Below are 17,687 nucleotides of genomic sequence, written 5' to 3'. Positions count from 1 at the left end.
TTTTATCTCTCTCTCCCTCTCCCTCCTCTCTCTCTAAAATCAATAAAGGAGAAAAAAAAAAGGAGGCACTTTCCAAAACCACAGGCATAATACCTGTGTATTATTTTTATGTTTTTGTTCCTTTTCCATATTCTTATCTATAATAAAAAATTATCCTCTAAATTACCCAACAAAGCAACAAATAAAGACTACATTTCCTGCCCTGGCCGGTTTGGCTCAGCGGTTGGAGCGTCGGCCTGCGGTCCTGAGAGACCCGGGTTCGGTTCCCGCTAAGGGCACGTACCTCGGTTGCAGTTTGTCCCCGGCCCTGGTCGGTTGTGCGGGTGGCAGCCACTCGATGTGTTCCTTTCACATCGATGTTTCTCTCTCTCTCTCTGTTCCTCTCTCTCCCTCCCATTCTACCTGAACAACAACAACAAAAAAAAAAGGAAAAATGTCCTCGGGTGAGGATAAAAAAAAAAAAAAAAAGACTACATTTCCTCCCATTTTACAGAAAGGAAGCAAGACATAGGCTAGAGCCTTAGTCTAAAGCTAGACAATATCTAAGCACTAGTCAGAAGTCATCAGAAGAAAATATCAGCTCCCTTTCCACACTGAGAACTCATGACTGCTTTGGCATGTCTGGGAAACTCCTCCTCCTGAGCGAGGGACCCAGGACTTCAAAGGCTACTTCATGAAGGGAACCACTTAAGCATTTTTGTAGAAAATTATTATACATTAAATATTATCTAATAATCATATTTACCATGTGTCAACAATATGGTTTTCTCCAAAAGAAAAACAGCCAAGATAAATTATTTCTGTATACAAATGGAATAAAGTATGACTATTTTACCTTTATATTCTGATTGTGATTTTCAGGAAGTTCTAATGGCATATCTGTTGAAGAGTCAACAGTTGTTGGTTTTCCTTCTTTAGATGGCTGAATATATTCAGCAATGTCAAAAATAGGCTGATCCTGCTTTTTTATAAGTGGCAGTTTCATTTCCTATAAAAAATTAATCTCATGAAATTTAATGCTTATATATTTTTTATGTTAAGATATATTATTACCAACAGTAAATGGACATAATATATTCAATATATTTTAAAATATAAGCATTTTCCATAAAACATCTCAGGCTCAAATTAAGAATTAGAAAAAAATAATTTCATAATTTAAATATATGACTTAACTTTATTCATTAATGGTAAAAGAAATTCAACTAGAAAGCTGTATGTTATGTGTCCACACAAAAACTTGTACACAAATGTTCACAGCAACATTATTCATAACAGTCAAGAAGGCGAAAAGAAGCCAAATGTGCATCAACTGATCAATGAATAAATAAAATGTGGTATATTCATATAGGCGACTATTATTTGCCAGTAAGGAATGAAAAAGCACTAATATATGCTACAACATGGATGAACCTTGAAAATGTTATACTGCCCTGGCCAGTTTGGCTCAGCAGTTAGAATGTCGACCTGCGGTCCAGAGACACTGGGGTTCGGTTTCCGCTAAGGGCATGTACCTCGGATGCAGTTTGTACCCGGCCGTGGCTGGGTTGTTCGGGTGGCAACAACTCAATGTGTCCCTTTCACGTCAATGTTTCTCTCTCTCTCTCTCCCTCCCGTGCTGTCTGAACAAAATATCAAAAAATGTCCTTGGGTGAGGATTAAAAAAAAAAAAAAAGAAAGAAAAGATTATTCTAAGTGAAAAAAGCCAGAAACAAGAGACTACATATTATATGATCCTGATTATGTGAAATGTCCAAAATAGAGACATAAAGTGGATTTGCCTTTGCCTAGAGCTGGGGAGGGTGGGAAAAAGTGGGGAGTGACTGCTAATGGGTACAGAGTTTCTTTATGAGGTGATGAAAATGTTCTACAATTGATTATGGTGATGCTTGCCCAGCTCTAAATGTACTAAAAACCACTGTGAAACACTGTAACTGAGTGAACTGCATGCTACGTGACTTCGGATCTCAAAGAAGCTGTTACCAAAAGAATAAAAAATATCCAAAAACTTACAAGCTGAGTTTTTGTAACAAACTTTCTCCATCTTTTATTCAGCCTTCTCAGTTCTTTAGAAATAGATGATCCAAATTCATCATTGCTGACTTGAATTAAGAAATTTCCCACTTCGTTTAGCATAGTATGTCCATGATTCCACTGGGATAATGTCTCAGAGGGGATCTACATAACAAGTGACAAAATATTTGTCTATTATCTACAAACAAATCTTTAGCAAGGTTGATTGTAAACAAAAGCGAGGCTTCTTGCAGAGAATCCAACCCTCCCTCCCCCTTCAGAGGATTCTCCCATCCCTATTGATCTAGCTCTTCATCCCTGAGCACTAGCTGGAAAGAGCAACATTCCTTTTCCTGGATTTTTAGGAGGCATGTGATCTACCATTCTAAGTAGCTGATGAGTTTAGAACAAAGGTTCTCAAACTTCTTCACCTCATGGCTCTTTTAATGTCTCAGTAAAATTTCATGATTTCCCAGGTCAGCAAAATGATCTAAAAGTTCTCATTTTTGTTTGGCTGGTGTGGCTCAATGGATTGAGTGTCGCCCCATGGAGAGGTCTAGGTTTGATTCCCGGTCAGGGCACATGCCTGGGTTGTGGCCTGATTCCCAGTAGAGACTGTGCAGGAGGCAGCCGATCAATGTTTCTCTCTCACATTGATGTTTCTATCTCTCTCTCCCTTCCTCTCTCTCTAAAAAACAAAAACAAAACAAATCAATAAAACATATTATTTAAAAAATTCATTAAAGGTTCTCATTTTTAGAAACAAAGGGAAAAATACATACACAGGACTACATCAAACTAAAAAGCTTGTGCACAGCAAAAGAAACAACAATTCAAAATGGAAAGGGAACCCACTGTATGGGAGAGCATAATTGCCAATGATATATTAGAGAAGGGGTTAATTTCCAAAATATATAGAATACTCATACAATTCAACAAAGGAAGAAAAAAACCCAATTTAAAAAATGGGCAGAGGACCTAAATAGACACCTCTCCAAACAGGACATACAAATGGATGAGACATATGAAGAAATGCTCAACATCACTAATCATCAGAGAGATGTAAATTAAAACAACAATGAGGTATCACCTCACACCTGCTAAAATGGCTGCCATCAACAAATCATCCAACAACAAGTGCTGGCAAGAGTGTGGAGAAAAGGGGACTCTAGTACACTGCTGGTGGGAATGCAGACTCGTGTAGCCACTGTGGAATCAATATGGTATTTCCTCAAAAAATTAAGAATTGAACTGCCATATAACCCAGTGATACCACTTCTAGAAATATATCCTAAGAAGACTGAAACACCAATCAGAAAGAATATATGTACCCCTAATTTCATAGCAGCACTATTTACAATAGCTAAGATCTGGAAACAGCCCAAATGTCCATCAGTAGATGAGTGGATAAAAAAGCTGTGGTACACAAAGAAGTAAAGGACCTATTTACAGAATACTATAGGACATTGAAAAAAGAAATAGAGGAAGATATAAAAAAGTGGAAGCACATACCTTGTTCATGGATTGGAAGAATTAACATCATTAAAATGTCCATATTACCCAACGCAATCTATAGATTCAATGCAATCCCCACCAAAATACCAACGACATATTTCACAGAACTAGAACAAATACTGCAAAAGTTTATATGGAACCAAAAAAGACCCCGAATAGCAACAGCAATTTTAAAAAAGAAGAATAAAGTAGGTGGGATCACATTACCAGATATCAGGTTATACTACAAAGCGACTGTAATCAAAACAGCCTGGTACTGGCACAAGAACAGGCATATAGACCAGTGGAACAGAATAGAGAACCCAGAAATGGACGCAAGGCAATATGCTCAATTAATATTTAACAAAGGTGGCAAGAACATACACTGGAGTAAAGACAGCCTCTTTAATAAATGGTGCTGGGAAAATTGGACAGCTACATATAAAAAAATGAAACTAGACCATCAACTTACACCATACACAAAAATAAACTCAAAATGGATAAAAGACTTAAATGTGACCCGTGAATCCATAAAAATTCTAGAAGAAAATGTAGGCAACAAAATTTCAGACATCATATGCAGCAGAATTTTCACTGATACATCACCTAAGGCAACAGAAACAGAGGAGAAAATGAACACATGGGGACTACATCAAACTCAAAAGCTTCTGCACAGCAAAAGAAACAACCATCAAAATGGAAAGGCAACCTACTGTATGGGAGAACATCATTGCCAGTGATACATCAGATAAGGGGTTAATTTCCAAAATATACAGAGTACTCATACAATTCAACAAAAGAAAGACAAAGAACCAAATTAAAGAATGGGCAGAGAAGCTGAATAGACACCTCTCCAAACAGGACATACAAATGGCTAAGAGACATATGAAGAAATGCTCAACATCACTAATCATAAGAGAGATGCAAATTAAAACAACAATGAGGTATCACCTCACACTTGTCAGAATGGCCGCCATCAACAAATCATCAAACAAGTGTTGGTGAGGGTGTAGAGAAAAGGGGACTCTAGTGCACTGCTGGTGGGAATGCAGACTGGTGCAGCCACTATGGAAAACAATATGGTGTTCCCTCAAAAAATTAAAAATTGAATTTCCATTTGACCCAGTGATCCTGCTTCTAGGAATATACTCTAAGAAGCCTGAAACACCAATCAGAAAGAATATATTACCCCTATGTTCATAGCAGCACTATTTACAATAGCTAAAATCTGGAAACAGCCCAAATGTCCATCAGTAGACGAATGGATAAAAAAGCTGTGGTACATATACACAATGGAGTACTATGCAACTGTAAGAAAGAAAGATCTCTTATCCTTTGAGATGACAATGGAGGGACCTGGAAAGTATTATCCTAAGTGAAACAAGCCAAGCAGAAAAAGACAAGTACCATATGATCTCACTTATATATGGAATATAATGAATATAACAGTCTGAGGAATAGGGTAGACCCAGAAACACGTAATTAGGGTACAGACTGACAACCCTCAGTCTGTGGGGGGTGGGAAGAGATAAACCACAGAACGTATATACATGTATGCATAACCAATGGACATGGACTACAAAGCCAGGGAGGTGGCGGGGAAGATGGGGAGGTGGGGTCAATGGGGTAAAAAAGAAAACTCTGTAACAAAAATAAAATTAAAAAAATAAATAAATAAAAATGAGCAAGAGAAGAAAAAAAAGCTGTGGTACAGCCCTGGCCAGTTTGTTTCGGCAGTTAGACTGTTTGCCCACAAACCAAAGAGTTCTGGGTTCGATTCCCACTAAGGGCATGTACCTAAGTTGCAGTTTGTTCCCAGCCCCGATTGGGATAGTGTTGGTGGTGACCACTCAATGTGTCTCTCTCACATCGATGTTTTTCTCTCTCTCTCTTCCTCCCTCTCTCCCTCCTGCTCTATCTGAAGATAAATACAAAAATGTCCTTGGGTGAGGATTAAAAATAAAAAAAAAAGTGGTACATATACACAGTGGAATACTATGCAGCTGGAAGAAAGAAAGTCTCTTATTCTTTGAGATGAAATGGAGGGAACTGGGGAGTATTACGCTAAGCAACACAAGCCAATCAGAGAAAGACAAATACCACATGATCTCACTTATTTGCAGAATATAGTGAACAAAAAAAGCTGATGAACAAAATAGACCCAGAGACATAGAAAGGAGTATAGTTCAGACTGACAAACTTCAGAGGAGGGGGCTGGGGGAGGAGGGATGAGATAAACCAAAAAACTTACATGCATGTATGCATAACCAATGGACATAGACAACAATGTTGGGGGGCAGGGGAGGAGGGTGTCCAGGGGGGAAAAAGGAGAGACATCTGTAGCAAAAATAAATTAATTAGCCCTGGCCGGTTTGGCTCAGCGGTTAGAACGTCGCCCGACGGACCAGAGAGACCCGGGTTCGGTTCCTGCTAAGGGCACGTACTTCGGTTGCAGTCTGTCCCCGGCCCCTGTTGGGGTCGTGAGGGTGGCAACCACTCGATGTGTCTCTATCACATTGATGTTTCTCTCTCTCTTCCTCCTTCTCTCCCTCCCACTCTACATCTCAAGATAATGAAAATGTAAAACTGTCCTCAGGTAAGGATTAAAATAATTAATTAATAAAAAAAAAATCTCATTTTTCAGTAGTCAGGTCCAAATATCTCAGTAGTAATTTGCATAATGTCGAACAGACAAGTCTTGTTGTGTCTCCCTTAAAATTTAAATTACCTTTAAATTAAAATATTTTTTTAATTTTAAAGAAGTCTTTTTGGCAGCCACAGCACCTTGGCACAGAGTTTAGGAACTGCAAGGCTTAAAGTGTCATTTTGCTCAGAGTTATGAGAATTTTAATGAAAAAACTTTAAAAACAGAAAAACCGCTGAAGCCAAAAATGTGCTTTTCTAGTCTTACTATGGGTGACAAGGAAAAGTAATGTCTCACTAACCCTTCAAAGACTCTTTTTTTTAAATAAATTTTTTTCTTTATTGATGTTACAGAGAGAAGAAGGGAGAGGGAGAGAGAGATAGAAACACTGATGAGAGAGAACATTGATTGGCCGTCTCCTACATGCCCCCCATTGGGGACCAGACCCGCAACCGGGGCTCATGCCATGGAACCAGCAACCTCTTGGTACATAGGTTGACATTCAACCACTGAGCCACACCGGCTGGGCTCAAATATTCTTTGTACTCACACATTTATACAAATTTTACTGTCATGTAAACAGTCTATTTTGTGTTAAGTAATTTTAGTCTCTACCTGGAAATTATTTAGTCTGAGAGGCTATCTATATTCATTTGCAACAGAGGAAATTAAATAAAAGAAAAAAAAGTATTTAGAGAATAATCATAAGGCAGATTGTTATGGGAATAGCAAATGAAAATAATAATAACTTACACTAAAATTTCTTCCACATCTCTCCACAGAAGTCTGAGGTAGTTTGATTTTCCTCCTCTGGAATCTCAGAAATGTTTGCCCTGGCCAGTTTCGCTCAGTGGTTAGAGCGTCAGCCTATGGACCAGAAAGTCCCAGGTTCGGTTCCCACTAAGGGCACGTACCTCAGGTGCAGTTTGTTCCAGGTCCCAGTTTTGGTCGTGTGGGTGGTAACCACTCCATGTGTCTCTCTCACATCGATGTCTCTCTCTCTCTCTTCCTCCCTCTATACCTCCCGCTCTATCTGAAGATACATGCAAAAATGTCCCCGGTGAGGATAAAAAAAAAAACACAACTCAGTTTTAGAGCTCAAAAGTATTGAATGGAGGGGGTAAAAGAATTTAGCAGAAAAGAAAAAGAGAAAAAAGCATGGCCACAAAAAACAGTGTGGTAATTGTTGGGGCAGGGGATGGGGGTAAATGGTGGTGGACAGAGACTTGACTTGGGGTGGTGAATACAAAACACAGTGTACAGATGATGTGCTGTGGAATTGTGCACCTGAAATCTGTTTAATTTTGTTAACCAGTGTCACTCCAATAAATTAAATAAAAAGGAAAAGTACTGAATAGAAAAATTATTTTTCAAACATCTATTTATTTTAAATGTCTATATGATATCCAGTACTCCAAGTCTTTTCTTTCAACAAATGTAGTAATATATCTTCCAAAAGCTCTACTGTGTATGTAAATGATACCGCAATTAAGCTCTGTGTGTGTGTGTGTGTGTGTGTGTGTGTGTGTGTGTGTGTGTGTTTCAAACCTAAAATGAGGAGAAGACTTCCTTTGGCAGTTTTATTAGAAAGAAAATACACTCTTTCCAGACCTTGGAGAATTTCCCAATAGTTGCGCTTACTCTTCCCTGGCATCTAACTTTTGGAGTGAAAATGAGGATCTCCAAACAAAACAAAAAAGTACAATTGAGCAGGTGCTATTTAGACTGCAAATACCTCTGTAATTTGTTTCTTCTTTGTCTCCTCAAAACAAGCCTTTAGGAAGCGAAGTTTTTCCGTGTAAGTAGTCCAGCATGCCAGAACTTTTTGCAGCGTAGACTTCACATTATATATGCTTTCTCTACATGCAGAAATATTATGTTCCATCATCATATATTGTTCATGCATATTCTGATATTCTCTACCTATAATGTTAAAACAAAAAGTAATTTTAGAAAAGTTTTTTATTAATAAAATGCTGTTAAGAAAACTATTTGCATATCAACAGTGGCAAAATAAATATGTACTCTGACAATATTAAAAGTAAATACAAGCCCGATCGGTGTGGGTCAGTGGTTAAGCATCGACCCATGCACCAAGATGTCACTGGTTCAATTCCTGGTCAGGGCACATGCCCAGGTTGTGGGCCCGATCCCCAGTGGAGGGCATGCAGGAGGCAGCCAATCAATGTTCTCTCTCATCGATATTTCTCTCTCTCCCTCTCCCTTCCTCTCTTTCTAAAATCAATTAAAAAAAAAAAAAGTAAATATAAGAATTTTCCAAAGAACACGTGCACATAGCACATTAACGTAGCCCTGACCAGGTGGCTCAATTGGTTTGGAGCATTGTCCCATACACCAAGAGGGTTTCGGGTTCAATTCACAGTCAGGGCACACACCTAGGTTTCAGGTTTGATCCTAAGTCAGGGCAAGTATGGGAGGCAACTGATTGATGTTTCTCTCTCTCTCTGTCCCTTCCTCTTTCTCTAAAAATCAATTAATAAAAAAAATTAAGATAAAAAAATAAAATATTAAGATATAAAGAAAGTGAAAGAGATAAAATGCTATTTTTAAGTTAGCATTCCATCAAAAAAGTAACTATAGCTTTACCTAAATTCTTATGAATTTCTTCACATTTTTTAAAAGAAGTTTCAAGTTGAGCTAGGAATTCTTCTTCTTCAATAAATTTCTGGGGGGGAGGAAAAAAACATATTGACAGTTTATACTTTTTAAAATGTGCCAAGAAATCCAGATATAAACATATAAACATTGATGAAACACTTAGGGACTAACTAATGTTAGTCCCTACCTTTGGGTAGGGAAAGAAGCATAGTTGATGAAGAGAGTTAAGTTCTAGGAGATGTAAACATGAGTATGAACATTATATAGGTATAAAACCTGAAAAGTTTATCTTAATGTGGTGATGTGGTTCATTAATGGTTTTCCTCTAGTGGGAAAAGGCATGTTAAGTATTTATAGCAATTTCAAAATCTCCTACCTGACATATTTACTAATATTGCATAATTTATATTAGTTTCTCCTGTTTCACGTATTTTTATTAATATTAATTTTTATTTACATATATATTAGAATGTTACAAATAGATACCATCCATCTTGCAAAAACATATGAGAAATTACAATTACTTATAACTAAATTATATGTCCTATATAAGCAAATTATGCTACGTAAAAATACAAAGTTAATTAACAACTGATATTTATTGTACACTTATTACGTAGTGATTACATGATTTAAATGGAAAAATGAATAATCAAATGAATGAAAAATATGCAAAGTCAAGTCTAATTTAAAATAATGCTCTCTATTTGAGAATGTACAGTGTTTAAAACATATTTAAAAACAAATCTCTCTTCATGCTTTTCAGTTTTTGCAATTAAATTTACAACCTTGGATTTTTCTTTTTGTCTCCCCCACCCCCATTTCAAAAAAAAAGCACAATGATAAGGCCTGATTGTAGAAATATTCCTAGGGTACTTTAGTTTTAATTTACTAATGACCACACTTACATTTAAATCATTTGCAACATTTTCGCCTATAGATTTCAAGAGCTAAGCCGTCTCCTAAAAAAGGCCTCAATGAAAAATGTACTGTTTTTCCCACCCTTAAAACTGAAAGGCTAAATTGAGCAAAAGAAGAAAAGAAAACAGAAAGAACTAAAAAAACAAAAAAAAAAACAAAAAACTGAAAGGCTAAGATTAAAATGTTCTAAGAGAAAAAATAATATTTGGATAAAACCATTTATCTGGGTGGGAAAAAAAATATTAAATAAGATGCCCACTAAGTGAAAATAGAAGTTTTTCATGGAAATCACATTGAAACTTTATTATGTGAATTTGCTTGGTTAACTCAATCTCCCCTGTTGTAGTAAATAACACTTTTTCTCTCTTACTCTTTCATGAGGTTTAACCACCTGTAATTCTTTTCTCCATTTAAACTAATGGAAGTTATCAAAACAAACAAACAAACAAAAACAACAACAACTCATCGGAAAACCTGAAAGGTCAAGGGAAATGTGCCCAGTAAAATGCAAACCCAGCATACAGACATGGAGAACAGTTTTCTAAGCTTACATGCCAATCTTCCAGAAGTAATTCCACAGATTCTTTGCTCCCATATTTGATGTTCCAAACATTCAATTTTGATTTCACTTCATCTAGCAAACCAAGGACTGAGCACTTATAGTACTGAAATTCTAGAAGTGGAATGAATTTTTCCCCCGAAATATTGTTGATTCTGGAAAATAGTGCAGGTTTTAGAATTTAACTTAGTATTATGGACCAAATGTGAGCTATGTGTCATTTTAAAAAACACTGGGGCTCTAGCTTTTCCTTTTAAACACGTTACTTAGATGCATCCTCAATTTTTTTAAATAAAATAAAACAAACAATGTGGCTAGATATATAAAATCTATTTCTAAGGTGAAAACATCTAACAGCATTTTCTGAAGACATTATAATCCTATTAAAATCCTATCATAAAATGTTAATCTCCAAAATATTTTACATTTGAAAAGTTCTGTATAACATAATGCAACTATAACTTCAACATTTACATATTAAAAAGTGTTTCCATTAAGGCAAATACCTTATTATCATTCTAATAAGTTACTTATAAATAATGAGAAAAAAGAAGATGATGTGGACAACCATTAATTAAATAATCTTTATATTTGTAGTATTAGTGTTTATTTTAAAGTGCTTTCATGGACCTCCTCCCATTTCACTCAGTGTCCTTGTGAGATAGGAAAAGGCTGATCATCATTACCCTATATTTACAATTGAGGAAACATGCTCAGAAAGACAGACTTGGCTAAAACCAGTATATGAAGCTTGGTTTCTTTTTTTTTTTTCCTATCCTCACCTGAGGACATTTTTCCATATTTCATTCAGATAGAGTGGAAGGGAGAGAGAAAGAGAGAAACATCAACGTGAAACGGACACATCGAGCGGTTGCCACCCGCATGACCCAACCAGGGCCGGGGACAAACTGTAACCAAGGTACGTGCCCTTAGCGGGAACCAAACCCGGGTCTCTCTGGACCACAGGCCGATGCTCTAACCGCTAAGCCAAACCAGCCAGGGCTGGAGCTTGGTTTCTAACTGAAAGTCCAGAACTTTTTCTACCACCGCATCCTACCATCCAATAAAAAGAGAAAGTCTGGTCAAGCTGGTGTGGCTCAGTGGTTGAGCATTGACCCATGCACCAAGAGGTAGCCGTTTCGATTCCTGGTCAGGACACATGCCCAGGTTGTGGGCCTGATCCCCAGTGGGGGGCATGCAGGAGGCAGCCAATCGATGTTCTCTCTCATCGATGTTTCCATCTCTCTCTCCCTCTTCCTTTCTCTCTCTCTAAAATCAATAAAGAAAAAAAATTTTTCAAAAAAGAGAAAGTCTGTTAGTTACTATTATGTTACTATTATATCAAACAGGAAGGTACTGTTATCAAGATTTAAAGAATAGTTGTCACAAATTATCTGAATATCTTATTTGCTGGTCCCTATTACACCATTTGGTTCTCAAACAGGAATGGTTATCAGAGTTGTGAGGGGTAGTGTTACAGACCGTCTTTTCATTTCCTCCAATTTGTAAGCTGGTACCAATGGCAACTGGTTTTCATCTCTATTTTCAAATGCCTGGAGAGTGTTTGAGTGACAGTCACATTTATCCATGAGACTCTGAAAAGAAATTTAACATGATATGAACTAGATTTATTGCCAAACATGGTAACTGAGGGTTTGTTCATCTCATTTGCTCTGTTCATGCATTTCATCTTTTTTTAAAAAAAATCATAAAAAGTTTTTTTTAACTAAGATTTTGTGAATAAATATTTTCATCATAAATGTCTTAAACTAGACCAGTTTTACAGAGAGGCAGACTGCAGTTTCTTTGGTGAAAGTATTATTAAAATCTTTTGCTTTTGGATGTATTTTCCATTCCTTCATGTGCTCAAATGCTATAAATCTCATATACCAAATTCTTCATGCTATCTTGGTGAAAACCCAATCCCCCACATTTTAAACCAGTGTCCCCCCCTTTTTTTCTCAGACTTTCTGTAGCTTTAGAACTCACTGACTCTATTGTTACTGTTTTCACCGTAAACTAGCACAATGCTCATGCAGAATGTGAAGGTATCTTCCAGGTCCCATATATCCCCAAGGGAACAATTCTAAACCATCCTCAAATATCCACACTATTTCCTTCCCTTTCTGCTAGGAGAAAGTTTCTCTCAAGAACCGTCCTAACAAAGTATAGATTTTTCCATGTGTCTTTCTTCTTTTCTGACCGTGAATGAAGCCCTTTTCTCTTCCATTAGAGCTATGGCTTCATAGTAGTCCTGGGAGGCTGGAGGGTTGGCATCTGCTAGCTCCTCTACCTCCCGGAGCCACACTTCCACCTGGTGGAGGGGGGAGGGCAAGTCATCATTAAGCTTTGTTTTCCACACATTAATCTGGAAAAAAAAGGGGGGAACATGTTCTTCAGTAGACATTCTTCTAGTTTATTTCCTCACACATATTATGTTTAATTCTTTCAAGTTTCTCTGCTCCATTAGTCTTGGAAATCTTTATCAATGGGCAAACTTCTTAAACATTTTTTTTTTATCCTCACCGAGAACATTTTTTCATTTTTTGTTCAGATAGAGTGGGAGGGAGAGAGAGGGAGAGAGAGAAACATCGTTGTGAAAGGGACACATCGAGTGGCTGCCTCCCACACGGTCCTGACCCAGCTGGGGCCGGGGACAAACTGCAACCGAGGGAACCAAACCTGGGTTCCCTTTGCACTGCAGGCCGACACTCTAACTGCTGAGCCAAACCAGCCAGGGAGAAACTTCTTAGTTCTAAATGTCATTTGGCTACCTGCTGATCAAGAAGGTAATTTGTTTAAAAGCTGCAGGAGAGCACCTTGGCCAGTTTGGCTCAGCAGTTAGAGTGTCGGCCTGTGGTCCAGAGAGACCCGGGTTCGGTTCCCACTAAGGGCATGTACCTCAGTTGCTGTTGTCCCCGGCCCTGGTTGGGTCGTGTGGGTGGCAGTCACTTGATATGTCCCTTTCACATCAATATTTCTCTCTCTCTCTTCCTCTCTTTCCCTCGCTCTATCTGAATAAAAAAATGGAAAAATGTCCTCAGGTGAGGATAAAAAAAAAAGCTGCAGGAGAAGAGGGCACAAGGATAAAACCAAACATTTTAGTAAATCCCCAGTCAGTTATGAGAGGAAAATTAGAAATATTTGAAGCACATCCAAAGCATGGGTAGACTACTGTATTGAAAGACCACGGATTCAAATGTTGTATTCTCTATGTTCTCTGACATTACAACTACACCTTGCAAACAGATTTATAGGTTATTTTCCTCATGTGCCCTAATTATATGTGCACATTAGATATCTCTACATATCCCCTGATTATCTGTCCTTCACTGAAACCTCCCACAATGCAGGCAACCTTCTTCCTCGGCCGTCCCACCATTCCCTACCTGCACACGTCACAGAAATGCCAACTCCAGATTCCCTCAAACACTGACTGCACTCCCAGGTCTCCCTCTTGCTGCCCCTTCTACCTGGATTTTCCCCCTACTAAGCACCTTCAAAAATCATTCACACATTCACTCATTCACCAAGCAAACAGTTATGTATAATCTGTTGTGCTAAGCGCCGGGGATACAGATACAGAAGGCTTCTGAAGTGGACTGGGGACATGTGGTGATCACATACCATAGGGCACTTCCAGCAGCTAGACACAAATTACATGTGCACACAGGGCAACACGGAAGCACCTTAAATATATGTGCTTAAAAATGAAAGTAAGAAACAGACTAACATGTAACATCAACTTATGCAGTTTAAAAATACATGGACACACAATTTTTCAAAAACATAAAATAAAAGTATAGCCCGGTTGATGTGGCTCAGTGGATTGAGTGTTGACCCATGCACAAAGAGGTGGCCGGCTAGATTCCTGGTCAGGGCACATGCCCAGGTTGAGGGCCAGATCCCCAGTGTGGGGCATGCAGGAGGCGGCCAATCAATGTTCTCTCTCATCGATGTTTCTATTTCTCTCTCCCTCCCCCTTCCTCTCTCTCTAACATCAATAAGAAAAAAAATAAAAGTATAAAATACTTTTATTATAAAATAAAAGTACACACATTAAGCGCATCACAGTGGTGACCTAAGGAGAAAAGAGAATGAAAGGAGGAGATAGGTAGTAAAGGAAATAGACATACAATTAAACAAGTGAATGAAAACAGGAGTTGGGATTGGCCCAGATCCATGTGCCACAAAAGAGAGTAAGTTTAATACAATCCTCTACATCTGAGGGTCAACCAGATAAATAAAAGTTACAGCTCTTGCCCGGACCACCTAGTGGAGGAAGCAGACAAGTACATAGTTACAGTAAAGTGTGGTTAGCAATATAATAAAGCCAGGCAGAGGGGCCAGGGGAAAACTTTGGAAGAACATGAACTACACACTAATGACCAGAATTCTCCAGTAAAATAAAAATTCAGCTCCGAGGCCACCACCTATCCTGATGACCTCAGTAAAAATGTGGCCTTTTATCTGAATTCACATGGTTCTTTTACGGTGTTTTTTATATTCTCATTTCAAAGACACCCCTGTGAAGATCAAGCAAAAATCAAATTTGTTTCACTCAAATGATTTCCTCCAATGAAAGTATGAGTTTTAATTCTGTCCTTTCTCATTCCATTATATTTCTAATAAAAGCAATGCCACTATTCTTAAAGTTGTTTTTATAGAGAAAATAGGCAAAGTTTGTATATTATATGGGTTATCTGATTCATCATTCCTTCAAAAACATTTACTGGGTACCCACTATATGCAAGGAGAATATTAAAAAAAAATAAAACATTTAAACAACTAGCCAAGAATAAAGATGTTAAATGAGGACAAAGCTAGTCTCCTCTAAACCAGTCAAATGGAACAATTCATAAAATAGAAGCATTAAATATTATAGTTTTTGCATTTTGTTCTTTCAGCTTTCTTGAGGTATAATCGACAAAATTGTAAAATATTTAAAGTGTATACTGTGGTAATTCGATATATGTATACATTGTGATTCCCACCATCTAGGTAATTAACACATCCATCGCTTTATTTACTTAGTTAGTTAATTTTAGTGACACCAATTAAGTTCTACTTATCTTAGCAAATTTCAATGATATAATAAAACAGTGTTATCAACTATAGTCACCATGTTTTACATTAGACCCTCAGACCTCATACATCTTAGCTTAAAGTTTGTACCCTATGACCATCCTCTCCCCATTTCCCCACCTTCCAGTCCCTGCAATCGTTTTCTACTTTGTTTCTGAGTTTCACATTGTTTTTGGATTCCACATATAAATAAGTTTGCAGTATTTTGTTTTGCTTTAATTGTCTTGCAAGTCTATTTTATCACAAAGGTATATGGCAAAAGCCAACCCTATAATCTTAAATCATTAATGATATACCACTAACCTCCAATTAAAAAAACAATGAAAAAATATTTTCATTACAAATTTTTAATATAAACAAGTTGCATGTACTTTTATTATATCTAAATTATTTGTGCATTTGCCAAAAAATAAAAATAAATTAGAAAACTGATAAATGATTGAGTTAAAGAGAGGCTATGAATAATACCTCTAATTCAACTGTTACTCTCTTCACAACTAAAGGAAAGCTGCATATTTTTGGAACGAAGCCACATGTGTGCTGGGAGTCAGGGCTGTCCTCTAGGTAGCAGTCAGAAGAGGAAAAATAAAAGGCATGTTTACCTTTCAATCCTTTCTTTTCTCACTTAACATAGATAATAACATGGTTCCGCCCTTTCTTTCTCATTGTTGGAAATTACTCTTGAATTTGGCTGAAAATTTCTGTAAGATCTTGTCAGGTCAAAATAACATAATATTGCTATTCCGTATAACAGGCTTAAAATGAATCTGTGTTCTCAATTACTTGAACCAGGACTATCTAGCTGGTATTTTCCTTTATACGCCTGATGACTTTATTTTTTTTACTTTTTGGTACGTGCTCCTAGTGGGAACCGAACCCGGGACTCTCTGGTCCGCAGGCCGATGCTCCAACACCTGAGCCAAACCGGCCAGGGCACGCCTGATGACTTTAAAATTAATACGTCCCATTTTCCCATACCAAGAAAATGGGCTGCATTCTACCTAAGGAATGGATTTTGAACTTGCTAGCAATCTGCAGCACTTAATCTTGCAAAAAAAAAAAAAAAAAAAAAAGTTCTTTTTATGGTTTTTCTCATTATTTGGAGTAATTTTTCCAAATCATATTTAGAAAATTAGGCCAGGTCTCTGTGGCCTGGGACAGTCTGAACTATAAAGACAATATCCCTTTTTTTTGTCGAGCATTTGTAACAGAGAGCTCCGTCCTTCACAGGGTCACTGCCAAAGCTGTGATCAGAACACGAGCTGAGAAGGCAGTGAGCAGGGCCGCGGTGGGGAGATTTCTGGAGCTGCACCACTTCTCGGAATTAGGTGCTCTGACAGGGCAGCGTTTTTACGCCACCTATTTAACAGTTTTCATAAATGGTGTGAAAATGTATTCTACTAATTAACTGGCACAGAATGATGGTCATGATAATTAAGTGAAAAAGCAACTCCTAAAGGGTGATGTACAATATAACTCTGTCATTATTTAAGAAAATATGTATTTGAATAAAAAAATGAATTTCAAGTTTATACAGGGGCTATCTCTGGGTGGTGGGATTACAGAAATAAATCTTCCTTCTTCATACTTAAAATAAAAATTGTATTCTAAAACAGGCCATCGCTGCTGATGGCCAAGAGACTTGAGCAGGGATTGGCAAACTTTTCCAGGGCCAAAGAGCATTTTTGACTTGCAGATCATATGCAATCTGTGTTATAACTCTGTAAATTCACAAAAATAATTTAATTATCCATTGAAAATGAATGAATTTTATGGTATGTAAACTATCCCACAATAAAGATGTCAAAAAATAAATAAAAATAGAAAATAGAAAGAATAGAGTCAAAATAAAGATACTTAGATACCAAAGAAAACTAAGAATTTGCTACCCAAGACCAGTGTTACAAGTTAAAGAAAGTTTTCAGGCTGAAATAAAGTAAGTTCAGATGGAAACTCAAATCTCTAGGAAGAAACAAAGAACATTGGAAATGGTAAATATCTAGATAGATATAAAAAGCTAATTTTTTTTCCTTTATTTATTTTAGAGAGAGAAGAAATGAGAGGCAGAGAAAAATAGAAACATCAATGAGAAAGAACATCAATTGGCCGCCTCATGCATACCCCCACACTGGCAATCTGGCCCACAACCTGAGCATGTGTCCTCACCAGGAATTGAACCGGCGACCCCTTGGTGCATGGGTTGACGCTCAACCACTGAGCCACACCGGCTGGACTAATTTCTTTAATATATGACTGTTTTGAGCAAAAATATATAACATGATGTTGGGGACTTTAAAACACATGTTTGTATCATATATATATATATATATATAAAGCAACTATAGCATAAAA

At 37.3% G+C, this 17,687-nt stretch overlaps 1 protein-coding gene across 1 annotated transcript in view; it reads right to left on the bottom strand.

Moving 5' to 3' along the window:
• SYNE2 (spectrin repeat containing nuclear envelope protein 2) overlaps positions 1-17,687 on the bottom strand; it is a 288,966-nt gene that overhangs the window by 207,553 nt on the left and 63,726 nt on the right. Inside the window, exons 13-19 of the mRNA XM_036246314.1 lie at positions 12,454-12,618; positions 11,733-11,845; positions 10,243-10,405; positions 8,759-8,837; positions 7,887-8,074; positions 2,014-2,178; positions 836-988 (exon numbers count right to left, since the gene is read on the bottom strand). Coding sequence (XP_036102207.1) covers positions 836-988; positions 2,014-2,178; positions 7,887-8,074; positions 8,759-8,837; positions 10,243-10,405; positions 11,733-11,845; positions 12,454-12,618 — 1,026 coding nt within the window. The remainder of the gene's footprint in view (positions 1-835; positions 989-2,013; positions 2,179-7,886; positions 8,075-8,758; positions 8,838-10,242; positions 10,406-11,732; positions 11,846-12,453; positions 12,619-17,687) is intronic.

This window comes from Molossus molossus, unplaced genomic scaffold (genome assembly GCF_014108415.1).
Source record: "Molossus molossus isolate mMolMol1 unplaced genomic scaffold, mMolMol1.p scaffold_m16_p_1, whole genome shotgun sequence".
Classification (NCBI taxonomy): domain Eukaryota; kingdom Metazoa; phylum Chordata; class Mammalia; order Chiroptera; family Molossidae; genus Molossus; species Molossus molossus.
The sequence above is the reverse complement of the archived record's forward strand: the minus strand, read 5'-3'. Positions and strand labels throughout refer to the sequence as shown.